Genomic DNA, 16,531 nt, shown 5'->3' on the forward strand with positions numbered 1-16,531 from the left:
TAGTTTTAAAATACATACTTTTCCACATAAGAAACGACATTCAATAACTACTTCTAGGCATTGTAGGATCTGCTTTGCTATTTTATGTTCTCAGAGAGAGAACAGTCTGTTAACATAAATATAATTACCTTTCTAGCAGAAATTCTCAATCAGCTAGTCTTTTTATTTGCTATATTTGCACTATGCAAAATCAGAACATCAAAGAAGATATAAGGTGCATACGAAATAAAGTGATAATTGTAATTTGGATGAGAAAGCGAGGGAGAGAAGAATCAAATGAAAATATTCTAGTAAAGAGCGAGTTGACCCCACCATCTGATGTATACTACTTTTTTTTTAACATCTCTTCATGACAATTTAATTAAGATACAAACCTTACAAGGTTGGTGCAGTGAATATTAGCATTAAGATCAGAACAATCTTACTGCTACTGACTTCTTATGAAGCAATTCGATGCTTGCAGTTTCTGTTCAATTTGTTATAATGACAGTGTTTAATCATGGACTCGACTCTATAGCACACTGCTGAATTGAGGTCACACATGTGGCTATTCAAGCATGTAGCATATAATCTATAACTAAGATTTCTCATCTGAATCCTTCTTAGCTGTACCATTAATTAACAGTATATTTATTTTTAAAAATTACTAAGTATTAAAATATCTTTTATTTAGCTTTGATTTGAATCGAGCAGGGGAATCTGCAATGAAGCATACGATGTGTGTTTGCAGTCTATTATACCACTACAATACTGTACTGGGAATATTGCTAAATCAACTGAATTCTAAGATGTTTAATTAGAATTCTTCTGTTATGCATCTTACAAACATATAAAAGAGGCTTCTTGCCTCGTAGACTCAATGTACATCAGCTCATTAGCAGAAACATATTTGATAGCCTTGAACTAACTTTAAACTTGCTATTTAACCTTACATGCTAATTACATGAAATCTTTTAGTGATACAGATTTATGCAAGTTAAACACTACTTTTATAGGAGCAATAAATATTTACACTGACAAAGTGCTAACAACCATAACCCCAATAAATACATGACATTCCATTTGTCACGATAAAACAATACTCTTCTCCATTAAACCAATTATTTTTACTGCGGTTTGTACTGTATCTATCATGTTGACTATGAAAAATTCCCTGTTATAAATGCTGTATGTAATGATTCACAATGTTATTGACAATGTATTAATAACTCAAAAACCTTCAAAAATGTATATAAATGGTCAGTGTGCATTTATAAAAAATTGCGTAGAGTTCAGTGGAACTATTTACTAGTTCTTTGATACTAGTTCAAAGGTACAAAATTCTTTGTTGGTGATTTGCTGGACTGCTAGTTCTTTTATTCCTTTGTCAGGTTCTGTTTTACAGTTTAAAAACACACTTAGCTGATAAGTAAGGTATTTTATGTTCATATATAGAAATGTATTTGTATAATGTAGTAAAGTAATGAGAGTCTTGTTTGAGGTCAAGGCCATATATTCCCTGGGACAGGATTTATGCATTAAGGCTAAATGAGTCTTTAGTCCGAATCTGGTTTCAAAAGCAAGTCTTTATGAATGTATCTTTTCTATGTCAAAACACGGCTATGCTTTGTACTTTGCCATAAAGTCTGATACTGAATATTGCTGAACATCTGCATTCTTATTCAAGTCCAATTCCATGGCTGGCATATGTTTTTTCTTTAAGCAATGTTTCTTGAGAAAAGGATTTAAGTACTTAACACATTTTTCTTTCTCAGATAAGCATTTTGTGTAACAAAATTTCCATATGGCTTAGGTCACCAACTTGTTAACCTTATGCATTCATAAAAAGAATATATTTTGCTCTGCATTTAACATTTCTGTTATCAGTTGTCATTATTATAGGACTTCTGCTAATCAAAACAGATGTCAGGGCAGAAATAATGTAATTTTCAGTGTAATTGACATTTTACCTGAGGAAGCTGGTTTTGGAAGGCGACTTTGAAAAGGTCGTATACCTTTGGCAGTCATGGCTGGATCAGACGTTGAGTGACTAATTATGCTTTCCACAGACTCCTGGCTCTTAGCTGTTGAAGGCACTTCTCGCTCAAGAGTTTTGGCTTTTACTGAAGGAGCTGAAAGAAGAACTTGCTCAGACGATGCAAGGACTTCTGTTTCCAAGGTTGATTCTTGCTTAGAAATGTGTCGCCCTGTAGATCGGTTCCCTGAGTCGGGGAGGGGGAAGGTTCCAATCCCGCTGTCCAGTGTCCTCATCTGGCAGCAAGACTCTAAGATACAGGAAAATTGTGTGACAGGGTGGAGCTACAGGTGTCGCTGGTATTTAAAGACAGTGGAAGGGTCTATGGGAAAAAAGGGCATCTTCAAGGGAAGGTTTCAAAGAAAGAAAAGCATTTTGCTTTTTGTGAGTATGCTGTTACCTGTCATTTGTATGCTTTTGATACAACACATGTATCTAACTGAATACAATGAAATATCATTCTGAGGGGCAATTAAACTAACTAAAAGATGTCAAAACATTGAAATTGCCCTGCTTCAGAGTTACAGGGTGATAATGAATAAGAAGGACATATCCTAGGAAGTGTTTACAGCTGGAATTTTAAATTATTTAGTTTGAAGGTCCACAGAAAGTCTGGCGAGTATCACTGTAAGGGATTGAGTAGTATAATGTATTTCTTCCTACATAAACCCACACTCCACAAAAGCTTGGCCTCTCCTCACCTCTGCTACTTAATTGTTTCTCTTACAAGAAGGTATTAATCAAAATGTATCATTTATTTTGACACAAAATTAAGATGCACAGAATTTCCCAGAGATACCCGTCTCTCAGAGGAGCCTGAAAAACTTGGATAGCAAGTTTACCTTGTTACATTTTGTGTAAGTGTACACTTTCCAACACAATGCCAGGCAGGGATAGCTTAAGCACTTGGTTTGGAAGCAGTGTGGTCGCACACAGCCCTCCAGCTTATTCATCCTACTGGGAAGGTGCTCTGCTAAGCACCAGGCAGAGAAAGATGCAAGTGTAGATATGTGCATGTTGCTATTCTAGCAGCTAGGATGTAACTGCAGCACCCTGTTTGTATAATGAGCAAACAGTATCGAAGGGACTATGATAGCAAGGTCCTTCTTGAGAGGTATAAACACCAAAGAGGGAACTTCAGCACTAATGGCTGGAAAATCAGCATAATTTAGGCTAAATGTCTAGAAACATCCCTTGACAGTGAGATCTTCAGTCTGTGGCAGGCACTCCCAAAGGAAGCAGAGGAGTTTCCTTTCCTTTGAACAATTTAAGGCTACACTGGATGAAAGATATACTGCAGTGAACAATTGTACTTTAGCGGGAGATGCAGAATATGATCCAATATATCTTTTCCATCTCTATTTTCTGTGTTCCTGAGTATTGATTTTTTTTTATATGCCCATTTCTTATTTAAGTCTGTTTTAGTTAGCAGTCCTCTTTCAAGTAATTTTCATGATTTTTTCCTCTGTAGTGTTTTTAATACTCTCAGAAATTTGGAAATATTTCTCCTCTGCCAGCTCTGCCTATTTGTTTTTGGAATAAGAATTTTAACATGGTCATTTTCTGTTAATATCTTAATCTCAATGGGTCTTATTTGATAAAAAATAAGAAACTACTCACAGATGAATTAAAAGTCTATTTACGTTTCCGGGTTCTTGTCAAAAGAGAAGCAGTCTATATTTACATGGTCCTCATTACCTTATTCTCATCATTCAGGATCAAAGAAAGATTGAAAGTTATACAGAGCACATTAACCTTACAGGGCCTAGATGAGCTGCTACAGCAAAAAGAATTACGCACTATCTTTATAAAGGGAAAAAAGTGACTCTGAATTCTCTCACACAATTACTGCATCCCAATTAATTCTTTCCATGGGTAAAAGGAGATAAAGTGTGGAAGCCACAACTAGCCTGCAGCTATGTTTTCCATCACTAATGTGTTATAATGATTTTAGAAGTTGCTGAAGGTTATCTAGGAAATGTGAAAAAGAAGAGAATTGTATTTGGTACTGCTGAGTCAAAGGGAGGTACCCCAGTCTCCGAACCCTAGTTATCTAGTTATCCTTCCCTAAGATTTTTTTTTTTTTTTTGAATAGTAAAATATCTAGCTAGAAGTTGGTGAACCATTTGTCTCAGGATGTAGCAGAGTGCAGAAAAATTAGTTAAAATGCTCTGTGTCTCCCCTTGCCATTTACTCTGTAGATAATCAACCCTAAAACAGTGTGGTAGCTCATGGACAGGCAATGCTTCCACTAATGACTATCAGTGATAGAGTTAGTAAATAAAGGAAAATACAGAACAAGAAAGGACTTCCCTTAGTTGCCTATTGACAAGAAGACAGACTTTTATGCAACACTTGTTATGTTGGAGAGGCAGAGCTCTTTGGCAGAGAAAAAAAAAATCCTGAAAACAAAAATCTGAAGAACCTCCCCTCTACTGTCTGTACGGTTAATGTTGGACCTAATTTTGAAACTCAGTTCCACAGAGACTCTGAATGATTTTCTAGCATTGTTTCTTTTCGAACATTCTGTAAGAATCTAAAAAGTTATTCCCTCCTAATTATTACAGGACAATTAAATAGACTCAAAATATATGCTGAACAGTAAAGCTACATCTTTTGCTCAGGGCAAACTGGATGAACACTATTTTATCTTCTAAGGTCATGTTTCTTAAAATGACATAAGGATTTGTCTTGCCCACTGTTACCTTGTGTCTGTCTAGGAATGGACCATGAAAGCAATGGCATAAAATCAAGAGAAATGAATACCCAGGGCCATACTTCCAAGAAAATACAATCTCCTGCTGTTCCCAAAATAATTGGGAGAGTGATGGAGGAGCACACCAGCAGTGTCGCATTTAATTAAAAGCAAAAATAGTTTTAATCGATTATAGTCTTCCTTCATAGAGACTTTATCCATGATAAAGGAAATACACCAGGTGGAAAACAGATTTTTAAAACAGCTCACTAATCTTTAATTCTGAACAACCACAAAAGAGTCTGGCTTTCAAAGTGCTCAAAGCTCAGCAGCTCCCACTGTGCCACTTAAAGACAGATTTTTTCAAAAATCCTGTGACTCAACTATGGTGAGCAATCCTCAAAAACCTAGTCCTAAATCCACAGAGTACACCACAAAATTCTTTATGGATGCTAATTTTTCATTAATAAAAGTAAGTAATTCACCCCTAAAGGTGTATTACACAAATAAAAAACTATTTCTCGCATCAATTTGCTTTACTGAATTAATATACATTATCTTGCGTTGTTTTTAAACTTTTATGAAGCAACTGCGAAATCAAAAAATACATCTCAGTGACAGCTTTCAAACCAAACCGTTCATGGCCCATCTGATTTCATCAGTTGCACTGACACTTCAAATGACTGTTATCAGCGAGAGCTGCACAAGACTACATAATGAAAATATGTAAAAGTTAAATCTCTGATGCTGCAACAGTACTACTCAATAGATGAAAAATGATTCTGCAAAACTTTAAAGTCTGGAAAGAGTTATATATGAGCTTAATTGCTTTTGCTTATGAATGCTTCCTGGCATACAAGCCAAATCCTTTGCCTGATTCTGGGGTTTTTTTGCCTCCTTCCCCGCCAGGGAAGAAAGAAGCTCACACAGTAGTATTAGTTTTTATAGTGGACACAGATAGACTCACCATCTGCCATTTCACTGAACAATCGGACTAGAATCAAAAGTCTGAAATATCCCTTTCCCTCTCTCCCATCACGTAGATTTAAGTCTGGGCAGAAAATTCCCTGGAAGTCTTACTGGAGAGAAACATTTCTCAAAACTAGAAACAGAAATAAGGAAGAATTTAAAGAAATTTCTTGGACATCAAGAAACTTCTGACTGCATGGGCATCTTTTGATGACAGGGTGTTGTAAGAGCTTTGTTGACAATTTGAGGAAGACCTTTAATGTTGAGAAGCTTCTCATTCACTAAACAAAAGGAATTAACACTGAATAGAAAGTTTTCTGAAAATTTGCTGAACTCTTTACTTCTCAATAATTTTCAGGTTTAGCATCTTCACAGATAAGATGATCATGCAGTTCATGTCCTACATCAGCTGGACATCATGGTAATTTATACAGCTGGACAGGCTTTGGCATATTTCAACATCATTTTTGTTTTACCAGAGTTTCCTGGTATCAGTAGACCACCAAGACCTCTTCAACATGGAGTCAGCACCCAAACTAGATGGAATAAAAGGATCTTTGAAAATTGTGCACCATTCTGAGGGTACAGAGAAGAGGAGAATAGAAAAGGGACACACACTCAGGCTGGTAAGTATCAGGAATTCTGAAAATGAGAGCATCACTGTGGAAAATTACAATAGGAGCTCCTTCTGTGGTTTTTTTTTTGCATCTTTCTCTGAAATGCAAAAATTAGAAAGTCAGAAGTAAACATACCCACTGACAAGAACTGACAACCAGAATTCATTAAAGTATTTTAGGGCATTCTCCTGAGCATAGATCATTTAAAAATGCATCTTAAATACCAGCAACAGATCATTAAAGCCTAGTTATTTTTTTTAACTTTTGTTATTTCTTCTGAAACATTTGCCATAATGATACCACAAACACACCATCTCTAGCACAGAGACGACCCTTGATACAAATCACTGGAGACTGAGAAAGAATACCCAGGGAAGCTGACCATTGACCTTGCTTTTGTGTTCCTTCAGAGGCACTGGTATCAGTCACTGAGAGAGAGAGGAGCTCTGTCTGAGCTGGTGCCATGCTGTTTTACATTGTGATATAGCACCCTTCTCTGTTTCTCTTTTATACAATGCATGTGAAAGGAAAATCAGTTTGGGGGAAAAAATGAAAGAACACATAGAACAGCTACTGTGAAGGGAATTGCTTCCAGCACAACACAAGAAACATGGTTCTAGACTCCCTCAGGCTAAGTTCTACACTGATGGTTGCAAAATAGGGTATTACTCAAAATAAGCAATGGAGCAAAATCTGTCCCACTTTTAGATTAGGTACAAGTCAGTCTTTCTAATGTTGAGCCTCTGCAAACCTACGTTGCGTCCTAGCACATACCCAAGAGATTTCATAGAAAACATAAGGTGATGATATAGCTTTTAAACACAGCTTCTGATACACATTTCTTCAATAATGTGAAAAGATACTAAGGGCGATATAATGCCACATGTTATTGTAAACAAACTGGAGAGTGTTTCAAAACGTTTCCTCAGGTAAAGTAAAGATTCACATGCCGATAAAGTCTTTTAATGTTGTATTTAAAGAAGAGTTTCACAGATGCTTAGTCTATTCACAAATCACATACGAGTCTTTCCTTACATAGGGACTGTTATACTTTCAAGAAGTCTACATATTCACTCACGGTTATTTTGACCATCTAGTTAGAACAATACATGAGTTTTATTATGATGCTTAGATCATCCATAAATTTTTTTATGGAGACCACAAGGTCCAAAGTTTTACCCAAGGAGCTAAAATAAGGTGTCAATCAACAATTCTATTAATCAGGTATATTGTATTATGTGCACACATGTCATTCAAAATGGTCAGGCAATTCATCCACTTTGAATTAAAAATAGTAAGAGGAGACATTTCTGGATGCTGGCATACAGGGAAAGACTTACAGGACCTGAGGGAAAATAAGTTTTGCCTCTCTACCAACTTGTGCCATGACTGACAGAAGGCAGCCGTCTCTCAGTGCTGCTTCAGGGGATCAGCATTTCCAGAAGCAGCTCAATAACCTCAGCCATTGCCTGTCAGGTAGAACCATGGTGTTACTAATGAAACATACCAATGGATACCAGATGCAATTACTGCAAACTGACATTATCTCTACTTCAAATGACTGACACAAACTAACAGTTTCTATTTGGAAGTGGCAAAGTTACAGAAGTGTGTATGTCACTTAATTTCGATGGCCAATCTATCTTAACCTTAAAAATAAACAGCAACAGAGGACAACTGTATTTTAGGTCAGAAAGATCACACGTAGTTCTGCTTACATCATGCTTTCTATGTATAATGTTAGTAGCACAGGGACAGATTTTCTTTCAAAGAAGCATCCCACCTCATGAAGAATGTGGAATTCTCCCCTGTGCTCACCACTACAGCTGGTTTGAGATCTTCCTCACATAAATTTTCAAGTTTTGGCCTACAAAACTGCACATGATTGACACAAATTTCAGCTGAAACCTTTGAGTAACCACCAGAATTTTCCACAGAAAGCAAACATTTTCAGGGAAAAAATATCAGTCAAAAATAGCTATGTATCAAGAACAGTTTCACTGGGAAATTTCCAGCAAGCTGTTTTCAGTACAGACTCAAGCCTTGAAAGAAGGTTTTGAGAGATATGTAACACTTCAAGGCTTTCTTCAAGTATTATCTATGACACTAAAAATGAAAGGGTATAATTCCCATTAGTAGCAGAATATCCAAATTCTAACAAATTACCTTTCTTTGCAGTAGAAAGTTCAAGACTTTCTACTAAACTGACACAGGGTCCAGAGAATATGTAGCAGTTTTCTTCTGAAACACAAAGGGAGTATAATTTCTCTAGTATTTTGAAACATGCCAAATTATTAATTAATACCTTTTTTTTTTTTTTTCAGAATAATATTTCAAATGTAAATAGGTCTCTGAAAAATTGCTTTATCAGTTAATAAACATCTTTAAGCTACATGTGGCATTGGCAGGAAGAACTTAAACTACAGATGGCAAAACAGATCTCTTTATTTGCACATCCTTCTCTTCATCTGCAATGCTAAAGCAACCACAAAAAAATGACTGTATTTCTGCCAAATCAACGTCAATTTAAAGTAGATTATTCCTTCTGGATTTACACCATAATTTGATCCAATTAGTCAAAGATGAATGCATTATTGGTTTCTATCTAGACCTGAAGTATAACCAGTATGCAAAATTAAAAAACCCTGAAGGCTATCCTAGGTAAAACTAAAAATCATACAAGTTTTCACAGCCCTGATACTCCCATGGGTACTGCACTGGTAAAATGGAATTATTTTTAATGTATACTAAGGAAGGGTAAATGGGAGGAGGACTATGCAGTGTATTTTCAAATGATGGATCTACAAGTGAACTTCATTCATGGCTGCTTCAATCTGAGATGACAATTTATGCTTATTTATAATAACAATAATAATAAAAATCACAATAAATACAGACTTTACTGACTTACTCAGTGTTCTTTCTATTGCTTCTTCTTAGTCAAGCTTTTTTTTTTTTTTTTCAAAATCCACCAACTTCAATATGTCACTTGTCCAATAGTTTGACAGTTGTCTTCACAGCTTTCCATGACCACAATCCCATCTTTGAAATTTATTTTCTGAGTTGAAACAGATCATTGCTGCCTCATTTTAATTCCAGTCCCACCTTAAAATGCAATTCTACCAGTAAGTCAAAATATTAGTTTTAATTATTAGTGAGTACTAATAATCTTGTACTCCCAATTTGGCAGTTATATCTGGACTTTTTTTTTTTTTTTTTTCCAATAAGTGCTCCCCATCCCCCTCCAGGTATTTAGATCCCTTCTTTGCATGTTTAGAAAGAATGGTGGCAAGCTACTTGGAACAGGGTTGTTACAGAGAACAAAACTTTAAATGAGTTGGAAAAAAAACCCTGATAAATCTTGGAATTCTCTACCCCACATCTCTCAGTGTCTATTAAAAACAAAGGTTTACATTCAGCTTCCAGTTGGGGAAGTCCCACAACTGATCACGTCTGGAATGATCTCTCTGTATTACACTGTTATACTTTCTAAATATCTAATCACTTTTCTCAGGAGACAGGATATTAGAAATAGATACAGTTTTAGTCCTACTAGAAAAAAAAATACTGAGACTTGTAATTCACATGAAGAGCAACTTCAAGCTCTGTGTAAAAAGTAATTAAATGCAGTCCAGCTGCAGCCTGGCTGTCAATGAGGTCAGACTACAAATACTTCGGGGAGTTATCCTTCTTCTTTTTTGGCTGTATGTCCCCCTTTGGTTTTACCTCTGCACTTGCCAATCAGCCTTACAGATTTGCAACTATCTTTAAGAAATCCTTATAGATGAGTAATAGCTGAGAAGAAAGAGAGTCTCACATCTGATGCAAGGTGTGGATCCAAGGTAAGCAACAGGTCTCCCGCAATGCAAAAATGTGGCTTTTCCAGGCTTTTTCACTGAGAATAGCCTTCTGTTTCCCTTATAACCCTGAAATGTAAAGGTTGGGAGCCAACACTTGCACACTGTCTGAGGAACATCTCCTGGGCATTGCTCATACAAGGCATGGATGGATGCTTCCCTTCATTTGCCATTCTCTAATAGAAAAGACATAACCCAGCTCTCAGAAATTGTACCTGTAAGTTGCAAACCCCAAGAAAGGTCAGTTTATTATTTACCCAGGTGCTAGCTAAGGGCTGCCTCAGCCATGCCTTTTCCATGTAACCCAGGCCTATCTCTTTCGCTCTTTATGCCTCAGTTCTTCATATTAAAATACAGAGCTAATCACACCTCCCCATTACATTGTGGGGATTAAGAACCAAGGAGTTTGGCAACCAGTATAAAACCAACCTGCAGCCACTTGAATGAATAATGCTTTTGTACAAATACCTTTACTCTAGCTTTTTTGAAGGCCATTCAGAAATTAAGAGCAAGCTGCAAAATACTTGAAGCGGCATTAAGATTGCTGTTTTTGCTAATATTATTAGAGGCACCTGGCTTAATTTTAGTTGGGAATAACTGCATTAGACTGCAGCTACAAAAGAGAAGAGGTCACACAGCGCCTCAGATACATGGGCTGCACACAGTGCCCAAGGGAGCATTTGCTGCTGGTATTTGGGTGTTCCACTGAGGGTTTCTGTTCTCTGACGAGTGCATTTAAGGATAATGGGATGGAACCACTGATTTACCTGAGCTTAAGCAACTTTCTTATAAATTGGCGTTTGGTTTCACTCACATCGAGATACTCTCTTTGATTTTCTATTTCCAACTAGGACTAGTGAGAGTGCTTTAAGCATAAATGCTGTCTCTGGTAAACACAGACCCATTTTTAAGTGCATAGGAAGCTCTGGGTTTTACAAATGCACAGGAGAACATACTGTATTTATTTTAGTAATATTACTGCTTTTTGTTTATTAGTACAAAAAAAGACTGAAATGAAAGCCGTGTGAATATTAAATGAAGCTTTAAATAATTTAATTTTAGTTCTGCCCTGAAGATGGCTTTACTTAAGGGTACTACTAATAAAATTACCAATATACATGCACACCTGAAACAGACTGATCTTATTTTTTAATTAATGAAGTGAAAACTCATTAACAGAGTGAGCACTGAGAGCTTTGAATAACTTCTAGGTGTACTATAATCTTTCCATTTTGGTACTCTAGTTCAGCTCCTCCAAACCAGCTGAATCACTATGAAACTAACTGCATGCAAGCAGGAGCTCATAAGATACCATCATGATTTATAGCCAGAAGAATAACAGATATTTTTCAGGAAGTCTATTTAAAAAAAAATTAAAAAATTATGCAATGTTAAATGATGTTTTTGTAACTGATGTAACATTTGTAAGAATGACCACTTTGAAACAATATATTAGACCTCTTTGCCTGTGAAAGACAGGAAGTAGGGAAATTATTCACTATAAATATATTTGTTGATTTATTCTTCTTTTCCTAACAGTGGATTGTCCAAACACAGATATTCTCCAGTTCACCTATTATTAAAAAGAGTGCACTAATTGTATACGTATTATTTATCTATTATAGTGATATTTTTAGAAGAGCCTGTTTTTCTATGATCTGCTATGATGGCTAATTGCACAATCAAATGTCAACAAGTCAGGTCTCTGACTGAAGACATGAATCCAAACTCCTTAAACTCAATTAAAAATGGCAAAGAGAACAACAAAATTAGGAACAGGCATCCTTTCCTCAGAGTGAGAATTTGGAAAGGCATATGCCGATACAGCTCAAATACAATTGGTAAATCAGGTGAAAATGTATTTTTCATAAAAACTCTTACTAGATGTCATCATAGAAAAGGAGCACAAAGTCCATATGAGCACAGTTGAAACAAATGTTTAAAATGACACATCCTAATTCAAAATGCTTTCCAGTTTGCTCAGTTGTACTTCAGGTATATGAATTAAGATAATAGAAAATGCATGACTGAAGCTCCATACAGACATCTACAGATGGTCATAGTCAGAAGCAGAAAACATGTGAAGTAGAAAAGTTTCAAATAGAAGGGCTCATACTGTTATGGAGAATACTGGCATGTACTATCCTGTAATAAGTATGAAAATCAGGCACAGTCCTGATTTGAATGATAAAAACGAGTATAGGGCCAGACTACACTGTAAATCAACACAGCAGCATTAACTTCAGAGTTGAAGAATCCAGCCATCCTGTTTAACTGGCATTTTAAGCCTCACTGAGACCAGCAGATTCTCAGTATCTAGAAGAATAAATAATTACACTGTATCCTATATATAATGTATAAAAATACACATTTCTTGTTCTAGTGATAAAATCTGGTATTTCTGGGTGAATAAAAGTAATGACAAAGAAGGAAATTAACAGCAAATCATTGTGGCTAATAAGGAAGTGTTGATCCAAAATATTAATTCTCTCCATGGAAGGAAGACAAGCTAGACAGTAAGCTGCAGCAATGCTGCAGCAGAATTGGCAATTAGACAAGTGCTATGTGTACTATCTTTTGAAGTACAAAGAAATGATTTGTCTTTGCCAGACTGTGAAGAAGGTAAGCCGACATAAATTAGAAGACACTAATGGATGTTATTTCTCATTCACATTGGCAAGGTTCTCCATCATCTTCATGGCATGTAAGTAACAACGAGAAAAATACACAGAAAGTTTCACTCTATTATCACAGGCTCCTGCAGACCATCATTTCAAAATTAGTATCTGCAGATATACCCAAGTGCCAAGCAAGAGTCAAGAACACAGTACAGCAGACACTATTCATCCCACTTCTCATCGCCCAAACCCACATAATACTGTGCCTCTCACAGCTCTCTTCATTCTGCAGAGTAGCCTGTCACCTTTTCAACCATACAAAAAAACACATGCTGATAAAATTCCACTGAAAAGATACAGAACAACTCAGTAGAAGGAGAGGATATTCAATCAGCTTTATGCACCACTGTGAATCGTTCCTGATGAGCAAGTCCTGGGATGGTAAATGCTGAACACTGCTCCACACTGCCCTGGAAGGCCACTCGACAGCATGACCACACCAAATCTTCAGTAACATGAATATTGCAGCACAAGAACACAGAACTGCTAAATGTTGTGTAAAGCCTCCCAAAGAAATGGCACATTCATTGTAGACAGATTTAGAACAATGTCCCTGAAGGTATTTAAAACTCAGCTGATGAAGTCCCTGAGCAGGAGGACTTCCAACCTATGGGCTTCTAGGGGTATGTTTCTACACACGAGATCATCAGTTCTTGTAATGCCTACTGGTTATCAAACAAGATTTCCCCCCAGTGATGCCTCATTTTAGCTACTCTGATTCAGGAAAGTAAGTAAACCACAGACACAGGTCATTTCAATGGTGTTGAAGGATCAGAAAAGGAAGATTTTGAAGTACAAAAGGGGAAGAAGGCTTGATAATCACATTAAAATGTAAATGCTTTGGGGATATTAGATAGAGGTATGAAATTGCATAAACTTTGAGGAACTGAAAGAGGTATTTAGGTGAGTGAAAGTACAAATGTAACTGCTTTTTACTCAGCCGAGCTCAGTTCTGTTTGTGCACTTTCACACATGCCTCATGTCTGGAGTATTCTGAGGACAGTGAGACCACGATAGATAAAGAGGTTGTGAGGGTATCTCCCATGTCTTCCAGGCCCCTTGCAGCACTGGGTTTGGATCCTGATGTTACTAGAGGGAAGCAGCTTATTTTAGTATTTATTAATTCATCATTGTTTGAGCAATTGGGAACCTAGTCCTTTGGATTAACACCCAAGCTGGTTAGATATAGCAAGTGATCATGCTGTTAAGCTGCCTGCTACACTGAAGTCCCATTTCAAAGCTTCAGCCCAGGAAACACGCTTACTAAAGCAATACAGTCAGCACCTACAGATTTAACACCTACCTCTCAGCTTCCATATGCACACAGGGCTTTAGAAAATGGCTTTGTTACCGATGTACTAATAAATGCATGCATAATTGTACCATTCTAACATGAAACAACTAATACCTAAACACAACTTGTAGCAAAACATAACATTTCTGAGCATGCAGATTCAAAATAGGAACAGTCACAGGCTGGAAATGGATTCAGTGAACACTGGTTTTGTTTGACTGCTTTTACAGACAGCAGTCTCACATGTAGAGACTTCTAGGTATTCTACAGCTTTACTGGGTGGTGATAGGGAAGATAAAACAAACATTTTTCCTTTATCTGATCATGTGTAAATGAATGATTCAACTGCTATATCAGTGATAAGATGATCATTAAATAGTTCTTCTCAACTTCTATCAGTGGCTTGGTGAAAGGAATTAACACTGACAGTGATAAGTTGTTTTCTCAAGCATTGAGACTTCATGACAGAAGAGGATTTCTTTTGTGGTCAAAAGACATTTTATCAGTTGAATATTGTTCTTCATTAAATGCATTAGAGGCATCCATGGATTTGCCTGACATTTAAGCAACTTCTAGATTATCCTTTTGCCTCTCCACAGTGATGTAGATCACCTCTCTTTACTGAATGCACAGGCTGTAACACAGATCAATTTGTTCACCATCTTTCCTCTGTCACGTCTTCAGTTACTTTTATCTCAGTAATTCATTGCAGACCTCACCTAATCTGTCTCCAGGTTTTGAGGGTTCTTTAATGTAAATGTCTTTGCTCAAATATGTCAGGCTTAATGGACATGTTTTAGGATGATGCATGTTAGACTTAATGTATTTACCACATTAATCAGGTTTGTTTCCTTCACATCTATTTCCATTCCCTGAGAATAAGAAAACATGAATTCAACAGCTGTTTGCTTAGTACTCCAGTAAAAACACCCAAAGTTTTAGTAGTTTACATAATGGTGGATAAAACCAAGTCTTTTGTTTGGCAGATATGGGTGTCCAGTATTTTTTTCTTCCCTTACTGGAAGCTCGGTGCAAGCTTATTAAACAAGCACATGAACTGCTATTTTTTTCACTAAGCTTTAGGATAGGCCACAGTAACTTTTATTATTGAGCATTATGAGTATGTACATTAAATGGCTCATTCAGAAATAAAATTTGAAACATACTCTTTCTGTTCCGGTGTTCATCAGATCTAGATTTCAGAAAGAAAGCAAGAGAAAAAAGGCAGATGCCACTGGAGCAAGGATCTGTTGATTAGAAATGGTATTGGTATGGAAACAAAAAGGGCAAGCTCTGTGTTGTTGTCTAGATTTGTGGGGAGTCAGCTGATGAGCAATACTGGGGCACCACACAAGCAGTAAAGAGCGACCACCAGTTTTAAACAATGCAGGTGAACAAACATAAGGGGAAAGGTGAGAAAATATAGTCTTGGCAGTAAATGGGTATATTTGTGCAAAAACCACACAGAACCAGAAAGAAAAGAAGGGTCAGAGATAAACAAAATTACCCAGGGTACTGGAAAGAATGCAGATCTTTCTCCTCATAGAAAAGTCTGCTTATGAAGTATGCTTTTTAATTATCATATATATATAGTTTCATAGTATGGCTACTGGGTGCTGAATAACACAGCATCAGAATACACAAAAAAGGCTATTATCTTTAGTATTTGAAACCTCAATACAAATAATTATAGTGCTGACATTTCACTTAAAGTCAAACTCACATCTAAAATATGTTTTATGTCCTACGTATGCTATCATTATATCTGTAAAATTGCTATAAAGGTGATAGCAACTTATCTGTAAAACTTGCTGTGAAGGACATTTCTGGTTTCTATTGAAAATGTAGTTTGATCACTTTGCTGCATATAAAGCTTAAAGGGGTGGGCTTTAAAACACAATGCAACATATAAAATAGCAACACCACCTCCTTTCTGGAACATCAGGCATCTAAAGGATTCAACCCAATGTTTTCTAAAGAAGATAAATCTCCCAAAAGTTGCTTAAAAGACAGACCTTCCTTTTTTTTCTGACCAGATTGCCTTTAAATTAAACTGCAAAACCGTTCTGCAAGGTTGTTCTTGGAAAGTAGAAAAAACGATGATAACACCTGCTATAAGGCAGATGATTATCAAGAACTTTAATGGAATTGAGTGCTGGGCTACAGCAGAGCTACAAAAGAATCCCTTGACCTCAGTGTGTGTTTTTGTTCTAGCACAAAGCAGCAAAGTCTACAATGCACTTTTAATGCTGCTTTGATAGTGTGGAAGCCCAACCCTCTATCCAGAGACACTTTCAAACCCCTTTTAAGTATCTGCAGGCATTTTCTCTGTATTATAAAAAATGCCAGTATCTACAAGGTTCACATTTAACGTTGGATGAATCGATTTTGAGCAACTGACCTGGAC

The 16,531-nt window shown here is 36.6% G+C and overlaps 1 protein-coding gene across 11 annotated transcripts in view; it reads right to left on the minus strand.

Annotated features, from left to right (window-relative positions):
* Positions 1 to 16,531, minus strand: part of NCKAP5 (NCK associated protein 5) — a 384,106-nt gene that overhangs the window by 31,786 nt on the left and 335,789 nt on the right. For 9 of the 11 annotated variants that reach the window (XM_026852923.1, XM_026852921.1, XM_026852922.1 and 6 more), the window contains one exon: positions 1,950 to 2,264. In XM_026852923.1, coding sequence (XP_026708724.1) covers positions 1,950 to 2,264 — 315 coding nt within the window. Of the gene's footprint in view, positions 1 to 1,949; positions 2,356 to 16,531 lie in introns of those variants that run through there. The other 2 variants (XM_026852932.1, XM_026852931.1) reach the window with 2 other exon arrangements.

Source organism: Athene cunicularia, assembly GCF_003259725.1.
Source record: "Athene cunicularia isolate RWA chromosome 7 unlocalized genomic scaffold, athCun1 chr7_part1, whole genome shotgun sequence".
Classification (NCBI taxonomy): Eukaryota; Metazoa; Chordata; class Aves; order Strigiformes; family Strigidae; genus Athene; species Athene cunicularia.